This window comes from Glycine max, chromosome 16 (assembly GCF_000004515.6).
Source record: "Glycine max cultivar Williams 82 chromosome 16, Glycine_max_v4.0, whole genome shotgun sequence".
NCBI classification, from domain to species: Eukaryota; Viridiplantae; Streptophyta; class Magnoliopsida; order Fabales; family Fabaceae; genus Glycine; species Glycine max.
The window spans coordinates 2163657-2174305 of record NC_038252.2 but is presented as its reverse complement, the minus strand read 5'-3'; the positions used below and the strand labels follow the sequence as shown (position 1 = coordinate 2174305).

At 25.3% G+C, this 10649-nt stretch overlaps 1 protein-coding gene across 1 annotated transcript; it reads right to left on the bottom strand.

Annotated features, from left to right (window-relative positions):
- Positions 1 to 3131: 3131 nt before the first annotated feature.
- Positions 3132 to 4424, bottom strand: MYB92 (MYB transcription factor MYB92). Its single transcript, NM_001251342.2, has 2 exons — positions 4286 to 4424; positions 3132 to 4029 (listed from the first exon to the last, which is right to left on the bottom strand). The coding sequence occupies exons 1-2, from the start codon at positions 4416 to 4418 to the stop codon at positions 3281 to 3283; spliced, it is 882 nt and encodes a 293-aa protein (NP_001238271.1). The 5' UTR covers positions 4419 to 4424; the 3' UTR covers positions 3132 to 3280.
- Between the last annotated feature and the right edge of the window lie 6225 nt (positions 4425 to 10649).

Sequence of the window (10649 nt, the reverse complement as noted above, 5' to 3'; positions counted from 1 at the left end):
ATCGAATATTTCGTCATCCACTTTTAGAGATATTGACGGTTTATTTTTATTAATTATTTTTTAATAAATTAAACTTATTAACAATTAAATAATTTCAAAAAAAATTATGTGAATAATAAACAAATTATGTCCGTCAACCTTTGAAATTGATCATAAAAACTAAAATTATAAATTTTTTAAAAGTGTAAACAAAAATATCTTAATTAAAAAATAAATGACTAAAATTACAAATTTTATAAAAATGAAAAATAAATTGTCTTAATTACAAAATGGAGTAACTAAAGTGTCAATTTGAGAAATTAAGAAAACAAAAATTATATTTTAATTTAATAATTAATATAATAATTTCTCGTCCCAAAATAAGTGTAACATTTGATGAAAAATTTGTTTCAAAATAAGTGTTGTATTTAATTTTTTAATGTAATATTAATTATTTTTTTACTAATATTCCTAATTAGTATTATTTTAGTTTTTTTAAGTAATATTAATATTAAGGTTAATTTTGCAAAAAAAATCATCTATTTATTAAATTTCTTTTATGTGTAACCATAGTTTGCCCGGGGGAGGAAGTAGATTTTTTATATAACAACTTTTAACTGTTTTCGAAGTTTTTGTATTTTTAATTATTTTTCATAAGATTTTGTCTCATTTTAACATTTATCCTCAATTTTCTAAATTTCTTTATAAATCCCCATGCAGCAGCAGCACCGTGTATCAGTAATGCAAGATTGAAGATTCCCTAGATCAGGGAAGACAGAATAAATAATATTACAGTATTTAATTGAATAAAGAATTTGGATTTAGTTTCTTGAAATTCAAAAATTATTACTTAAAGGCATTGAAATTCATCCCGTTTGCCAGAGCACCGTTTACCTGCTATGGCAGTGTCGGTCCGTTAAATCTGACAATAAATCAATAAAAGTATAAAACCCTTCACGATGGTCTCCTCACAATTAATGCTAAACGCATTTACATGGTCATTATCAATGTTTAGCAAAAATTTAACCACATTAGTTTTTAAATATTTAATTAAAATATTTAAATTACATAGAGTTTTGATTAAAATCACAGGAGTTTACAAATTAATTTACAGGGAGTTAACAAAGTTATTTTCATCTCAAGTGATGCAATACTAATAAATATTTTAACTTTTTTTCTGCAAATAATCTCAAACCGATTTTTATGTTAATTGAAGTTTTAGTTTTACAATTTTACATATACACTCCTGCCGCAACTTAACGTTATTATTAATTCTTATATTATAAATTTGAGTTTTTTTCATTTTTAAATGAAAGCATATTTCACTATATTATTTTTTCTTCTGGTAATGCATATGATGATTTTTCCTCAAAATGTTGCTTATACGTCAATTAGTGTCTCTATATATCTTTCGAGTCAAGTTTGCAGGCCTTCTCGTTTGAATAAAAAGATTATTTTGACTAATTCTAGATTATTAATAGACAACAGAAGCAAATGTTTGATTGAAACCAAAATGTTTGGGAAATGATTTTATTTTTTTGAAAAGAAAACAATGTTGGTATGATGTACATGTAGTCATTGTATTGTAGTGACATCATATATCGTCTCAACATGAATGGATCTTAGTGGTGAAATGTTTAAAAATATTATTATAATTTAACTTTTCCACGTAATATATTACTACAAGTAATTAGCACTAAAAAACAACTAGTGCCGAACGAGGTATGATTACCTCGTACGCAACTATTAAACTATATATCACTTCCTCTGGCTGAAATTTCAGACGAACTCTTAAAAGATGCCAGTTTCAAGCACTACATGCCTGAATGTGGAAAAAGCAGATAACAAATCTCAACTTATATATACAAAAGAATGCTGAATTTGTTTATAATATGAAATTAAAAGGCCTCATCATAGAACTAATTTGACACTTATATATAGTTTAAACAAAAATATAAGAACAGATGAAGTTGTTGTTCCTGCCAAAAAAAATAATAAGATAGAGCTGTTGTTCCTGTAAAAAAATAAAGATGCAGCTGTTGTTGGCCATCTATTATTGCAGAATCTGATGTTAATATAATAGTTGGTGCTATTTCAAATCAAAGACGTAGGTAACATTTCTTTAAGATGCAATTTTATTTTTTAAAACATATTAATGTTATTAATGTGAAATATCTAATGACTTTATCTATGATTAATATATGTTAGAAAATATTTTTTGTTATATTTGAAGACAAATTCAAAAAATTAACAACAACTCACATTTTATTTAATCTATCTAGCCAGACCATCTTGACAGGAAGTAGTATAAATGTTAAGGTTTTTCATCTATGATAAAATTCCATAAGGAGTTAATATATATACTTCTGTTTTTTTTTTTTAAAAAAAAAAAAGCACGTGAGAAGCAAGCTTCAAACATCTCTGTTGAATAAACGTTTATTCACTTTCCTAGAAAGTTAAAAATGACGAGATCTCTGTTCACATGCTTGGTGGATCTCTGTCCATAGTAAGCGTACATTATCACACATTACAAATATCATAATTTTATAATGTTAGTACAAGTATCATAATTTTATATTAATAACATAATATAATATAGAAGTAAAAAAGCACAGTATAATAAATAAAGTAATTAAGTATAAGTAATTAATGTGTTGAAATTAATATCAAAATTTTTTGGATACTATTTAAGTTTAATTTTTGATAAAAAATAATTTTTGATCGAATTTTACTTATATTTCAATTAAACTCTAAACCAGTCAAAATTCATTTTTTCTTAACGAACAAAAAAATTAAGAAAATAAAAACAATATTATATACAATGTTATTGATGCAAACTGTTAATTTATCCTATTATTATACAACTTAGATAATATAAATATATGATACCTTCAACTACCGTTAAAAAATTGTTATATCAATTAAGGTAATCCTAAGGACTGGTTTATTTAGTTGGTGAATGTCAATTGTTTTTGCAGTGCATCTTACACAAGTGAGAGATTATTAAATGTACAAAAACCAAGATGAGATTAGATATGATCAGAGGATATAAATTATACAAATATAAAGTAACATGAGTGGTGGATCAATATCGCGCGTCAGCATTATTCTTTTCCTCCAATTATTTACTTTTTTAGGTAAAAAAAAATTAATTGAGTTAGATGGCGATATTTATTAAAGACAAAAAAGATCTCATAACTCAGAGATCATTTACAGATATATTTACATATGATCTATCAACAAAGTTTATATGTAAGCAATGTGATCTTCATGAACTGAACAAATCTTTGTTGATATTCTTTTAATCTAATAAAGATTCTGCAAATGAATTCAGTTCGAATTGGCCATGGTCCATGTTCAAGAGCTGGAAATATTCTTCATACAATTGCTGTAGGTTGCCATGATCTGTGGGAAAATAAGAGTGGCATTCAATATCTGAGACGTTGACTAAGTCATGGTCCTCACTGAAGAAGCCAAAACCATCACTTTCTTCTCCCACATTACCAACTTCACTAACCACGTTTGATTCTTTTGTCACGGGGCTTTCCTCCTTCTCTTGGCTTGTTGATCCACTAGCTGAATTGGAATCAAAGGTGAAGGTGTTACTATCCGTTCTTTGTAAATACATTGCCTTCACTCTAATTGGTTTTGGTAGGTAAACTTGTGTCTTTGGCGGCTCATCATTTTCTTTGCCTTTGTTCTTCTGCTTGTTCTTTTTGCCACCGTTCTTCTTCTTCTTCTTCTTTTTGTTGTTGTTGCCACCATCACTTGCAGCCTCTTCTTGAGGATTCTCTAACATTTTGTGTGTGTCTGTGTCTTCTGTTCCTTGAATTTTCAGCTTTTTGCTTAGATGGGTGTTCCAGTAGTTCTTTATTTCATTGTCTGTTCTCCCTGGTAACCTTCCTGCTATGAGGGACCATCTGTTTCCCAAAAGTGAATGCATTCTGATTATAAGATCATCTTCTTCTGGTGCTATGTTCCCTCTCTTTATGTCTGGTCTCAGATAGTTCATCCATCTCAATCTACAACTTTTTCCACATCTAAGAAGCCCTGTATATTCAGAGTTATGAATCAGAATTTATTCTATCCGACTCCAGCATAATTTTTCGGATAAAAGATACATGTAATTTTATATTATGAATTTAATGATTATACACATATAATTATATACTGTCATTCAATCATATATCAATATTAATATAATTATTATAAAAGTTACACATAATAATTTGTGATCGAAACCAGAACATGAGACATCAAATTGAGAAATGAATTGGGAAAGTTGAGCATCTAAAACCTTAATTACCTGCTTTTTTGGGTAGTGATTTCCATTGGCCTTCTCCATGAGCTTGGATATACTTGGTAAGCAATGCATCTTCTTTAGGAGTCCATGGACCTTTGTGCAACCCCACTTTGGAACAACAAGGAGCCCTTCCCATTTTTTGGCACTCTCACTCACTTGAACTATGCAAGAGAAGGGTCCTCTCTTCTCTCTACCTTTATAGAAAGGTAGCAAGTACTGAAGCAGAGCACCTAAGATGCCAACACCTTGCTCCATTTATATAATAGTGGAGATGTACCAATTTTTATTCATTTTTTAATCTATATCATGCTATGGACGAAGACAATTTGAAAGCCAACAGTGGCTGCTATTATCTATTCACATTTTCCCCCTACTTGTTTCATTTCATTTACTTAATATTTTTTATGTTGAATAACGAAATGGTTGTTGGATAGTGATGTTTGTTTTTGAAAAATAAAAGGTTTCAGGTGAGAAGGTACTGTCTTTATTGCAAATTACAGATCAAATTAAGATCGTTTATAAATGGAAATTTAAATTTAAATCAGTCACCTGTAGTAATAAACAGTAAACCAGAAGGTATCTTGAGTAATTTTGTTATTCTCAACAGATTTTTAGATCATTAGCTTGCTTGGTTGGCTATCAAGATTCTTATATTATTTGGGTTTTTTTTTTAAAAAAAGAAATATGAATATGATACATATAAAAATCCATACAACAATTTATACAAATTATTTTTTTATGTTTATCTCTCTCAATTATTATGACATTTAAAAAATAATATACAAAAGAGATAAACGCAAAAAATATTATCTTACATATTGTTGTACAAATTATATTTCTTAAGAATAATAAAAAAAATATAATAATAAATTTATTGATTTTTATAATAATTATCTTTAAAATTCATGTTTTTCTTATAATTTAGGCGTTTTTTTATTAGAATTTTTTTATTTTCAATTAAATTATTCTTTTTAGGAATAAGATTCTTAGAAAAAATTATAAAATATGTTTGATCATCATTTAATTTTCCTAAGAATAATATGTTTTTTTTTTGTCAATTATTATGAGAAAGTTATTTTTATTCATAAAAAAAAACTGTTTCTTAACGATAAATGTATATATATGACTATTACATTCAACATGAAACTTGTGGTTGACAGCAAAAACATCTATCATCTCATTGATAATTCATTCGAGATATTTTCTTACAAAGTTCTGTTATAGTCAATTATAAAAATATATATTATTCACAAAAAAATCATTTATATTGATGATAAATCATTTTAATTAATTTTTATTTTTATTTACTAAATATAAAAAATTTGTTTGATTATTTGGTAAATAAATTTTAACATTTTTTAGTAACTTTTAATTTTTTTTTAAATATTATTTAATTTTTTTAAAAACATTAGTTTCTAATTTTTTATATTTTATCCTTAAATATTTACTCAATTTCCCTCTTATCATTTTTAAATATATCATTTTATATTTTTTTCATCTATTTGAATGGTTAATTTTATTAAATATTTATGATTTGATAAGTTAACTTAAAATTTTCTGACTACCAACTAATCTTTTTAACTTCAAACTAATTTTTTTTACTGCCTAACATACACTGACATAAAATCTTTAATCCTATTTTAACTTCTAAAAATGAACATAACTAACTTAAAAATGATTTTTATGTAAAGATAAAAATGCACAAAAAAATATGAGATATTACGGTGAGTTTTTAATTTAACCTACTTTAATATAAAGGCTAAAAATATATTATTAATTAATGAACACTTTATTTTTTTTTATAATGATAAAAATAAAAATCGAATTAAAATCTTTATGTATCTACTAGGTCAATCTATCCTAATGGATTAACATGTTTATCTTCTACTATTATTTCTTGAATTTCAGCCTCTTTTTTTCCCACAAATTTGATTTTTTATTATTTTAATTATTTTACTTTTGCCTATTCATTCATATCAACACATTCACGTCAACATTCTATTGTTATGTTGATATTTTAGTTAAATATTAAATATCAATTTAACGTAATGAAGTGTAATAAATATCAATTCACGTAAAAAATATACAATAATAAATAATAAAAAGATCAGATTTATAAAATAAAATGAGAATAAAAAATTAAATAAATTACAATAAAAACCAAAGTGTAATTAAAGTAATGAAGTTAAACATCAAAAAGTTGTTACCAGTGAAATTGAATCTGAAATCTTAAATAAGATATAGAGTTCAAATTTTGTTGGCACAAAAGTTATTAAAAAAAAAAGACTCCATTAACATGTTTTTAAAAAAATATTAAAGTTAGATCAATCATGATCCCAATATTAACACTACCGATAAAAACAAGCGGAACAAGTTTTTTCTTTTTGTTCTCTTTCTGGCGGCATCAGATCAGGCTGCTCTCTCTGTCGCAGCGTCAGGCTGCTCTATCTCTCTTTCCGGCAGCGGTAACAATATTTGGAAAAAAATAAAAAATACAGAAATAGCACTCGTGAACATTTTGGTTTATTTTATATAATAAAATATTATTAAAAAGACTTGCGTCATGCGTGCTCCATTGACAGCTAAATTATGCTGTTTAATATAAAACCAAATCATATTTTTCGTCCTCAATCTTTTTTCTTTTTCTCGTTTTTTTAAGTTCTTCTTCTTTTTTTTTTTTGCAAACTTTTATTTAATCTGTAGAAAATAAATAGTCATTTTTATTTTTAAGTGTTTATAGAACATTGACAAATTCATCTTAGATGAAAATTTAAATTTTAGTATTCATCTATTAATTTAAATCTTTTAATTATCGTTCCTGTTAAATAAATTGAATCAAAATATTAATATATTTTCGTTTGACTAATGTATCAGCATAGATATTAAAAAATAAAAATGACTATTATTAAAATGACTTGCATCATGCGTTCTCCATCGACAGCTAAATCATGTTGTTTAATATAAAACCAAATTATATTTTTCGTCCCCAATTTTTATCACATTGGTTCTTCTACTTTTTCGTCAACTTTTATTCGGTCTATATATTATGTTATTTGCCCACATGTTGAAGTACGTGCCAATTATGTATTTTAAAATGTTTAGTTTTTTTTATAAGTTTTATTATTTATTTTTAAACAAATAATTATATACATGACTCATTTTAAAACATATATAAAAATCAATACAACTAGAATTGTTCAACAATTAGATTTCACTAAGTTTGTTATTCAATCTAATCGAAATTTTATAACCAGATTGGATTAGATTTATCCAGATTTATTGACAATTAATATTTAATTTTTTTGTGAAAAATAATTTAGGATCGAATTGGATTAGATTTATTGTAAAACATATAATATTTAGTTCTTTTGGTGATAGTGACTATCAATATTATTTATAGGAGATAATCTTATTTGATGTCATTTTAGGTTAAACATTATGGGTTAAAAAAAATTGTAAGTACATAATTATATATTAAATATTTAATAATATTTTAAAACAACAAAGTTGATATAGTATTCTATTATCTATATAAGAAAATTTTAAGCTAACAAAATTACAAAATCAAATTGTCTTGGTTTTTTGGTGAGGGACTAAATTGGAGTGTTTTTTCAATTATTTTATTTTAAGACTCATCCAATCTTTCATTCTTAAATCACTTGGTTAAGAGACACAAAATATTATTATTTGTGTTGATCATTATTTGTTAGATTAAGTAGTTTAACATTAATGACTTGATATTAATAAATAATAATAATGTATAAAATAATATTAAAGAAACATAATATCATAATTTAATAACACTTCAAAATTAAAACTAAATTTTTAGGTTTTTATGATTCAAAATACACAAAAATAAATCAAATATACATTTAAAGTACATCAAAAGAATATTTTATATTTCTACTTGTTTTTAATTTAATTACGAAAAACATGTTAATTATATGTAATATTTTTTTTTTACCAACGTAACTTTTTTTTATTTTATAAAAACTCACAGCAAATATTTTTTATTGATAGGTTTAAAGCTTAAAACTTATCAACTTTACTCAAGTTAGTCTTATTTTTTTGTATCTTTGGAAATCAAAGATAATTAATTATTAAGAGAATAATTCAAAGATAATTCCTTTTACAACAACTATTCAGTTTATTTGAACCAATGTTGCTGATTTATTTCTATAAAAAAACAACAATGCGGTCAATCTATTAACAATGACAATTTGTCCTTTGTCCTGTCTTAACACAACATTAAGTCTTCATTCTCAAACTCATAATTGCGTACACTGTCTCTGTAAGATCAGTTATTAATTAAAATTTTAATTAAGTAGGCATTAATGTATGAGTTGAACTTCCCCTCTCTTTTCTTTACCAAAAAATTCCTCTTGTGTTACATATAAATTTTGCTTGTAAATAAATAATTCAAAAGGACAGACACTCAAATTAAGAGAGACCACAAATCACTTATAAAACTCTTATAAAATTATTTAGTTTCTTTAAACAAATAAATAATCGTTCAATTTCAATGTTGAGTTAAATTAAAGTTTTTCAGTGTTCATACAAAATTAGAAGTAACTTTTTAAAAAAGTAACTATGAAACTTTAATTCTTCTCGATGGTTTTTTTCCGCACACAACAAAAAGTAAATTTCTATTAACATACTGGATGAATTCAACTTTCTGGATTATTTATTTATATATCTCCTTTATAGAAAATCCCGTATAAATATAAATAGTATGAGTATAAAACAAATCATGCATGTAAAAGAAATAAAATGTTAAAAAGTTAAAATAAAAGCATACAAATTATCATAAAGCTTCTCACACCATAAATAAATGAGATAAGTGAATTTGATATCATATTTTATTTTTAAAATTTTAAGACACTATATCTATAAGATTTTTTTTACCTAAATATTACTCAAATTATTTATTTCTAATAAAGGTGAGACTTCATTTTTATACTTAAACTCTAACAATAATTAACTAAATTAAGTTTTTTTATCAGCCAAATAAAGATACCATTGAAATAAAAGATGGTTACATATCCCGACTAAGTCAAATACAAATTAGTATGTGCCATGTTGTGCAAAAGAAGAATAAATAAAAACAAATAGTGTATATTCCAAAGTAACTAAATTAAGTAAAAGAATATATATGCCAAATTATATATTTGGAATACGTCAATTTGAAATTAAGCGAAATATTACGCCCACTGGCTTGTTAGAAAAAAATTCTTCAAATTTGAAACTTAACACGTTGGGAGATATTAAAACGAAAAAGAAAGAAGAAGGACAAATGCATTATTTCATCAGCAAGTGGGACTACACACTCTGATTATGTCTATATTTTCAACCGCACGAGCTCGATACTTTTTGACCATCTCTATCTGCCTAAATTAATATCTATAGAAAAATGTAAGAATGTAAGAAAATCTCATTCAGTACGCACCTAGTGTTTGTCTATGATGTTTTCCAAGTTTGAATGCTAATATTTACACTCTTTTCTTTTATAACTATAGTAGAGTAGAACAAAGAAAACAACAACTACTCTCTAATCAACAATCTGAATTTCATATAATCAAGCAATAAGCTGCTCATTCCAGGGGGTGCCTGAAGGTTAATATCTTCGCAATGTTTGAAAGACATGACAAATTGAAATCTGAGAAAAAAAATACAAGGGAAGTAACAAGAGCAGAAAGTGAAAAAGGTAAGTAACTTGTGTACCAATGGAGAAATTAACTAATTCTAAATTTCTAATTAATGATCTAAATTCTAATAATCACAAATATTTAACCACTAATCCTTGACTAGGTGACTAGTTATACCAACTATCCAAAATGGTAATACATAAGCTCCATGTATTACAAAAGAAGCTAAGTAAAACCAATACACACGTCCCAAGTACCGCAATCAGGATACTTGCATAAAGGTTGAAGGAGTAATCCAGTTGTTCCACGAGATGAATGGTCAGGACTCTGATACAATCAGCATGCATGCATGTCTATTCAGAGTCCTCGTCGGTAATAAGCAAGCTTTTTTAAATCTGGATATTGAAGGAGTGAAAGCATTGATCAGTTCAAAGTTTAATCTAATCATACATGATTCATTATCAAATTGAAAACAATTAAATAATATTATTTTACTATTATAATATTAAACAAAAAATATAACATTTATAATTTTGTAATATTAAAAATTAAATTTCGCTTATAAATATTATAAATGCCATTTTGGATGAGAATTATTAGTCTTTATATAAAAAATTAATTATGAACCCAATATTTGAAATTAAAATAGAAAAATGAGATTTTTTAAATAAATTAAATTGTTGAATGATACGTTTAGCTCAAGATTTGTTATTCCATCTGAT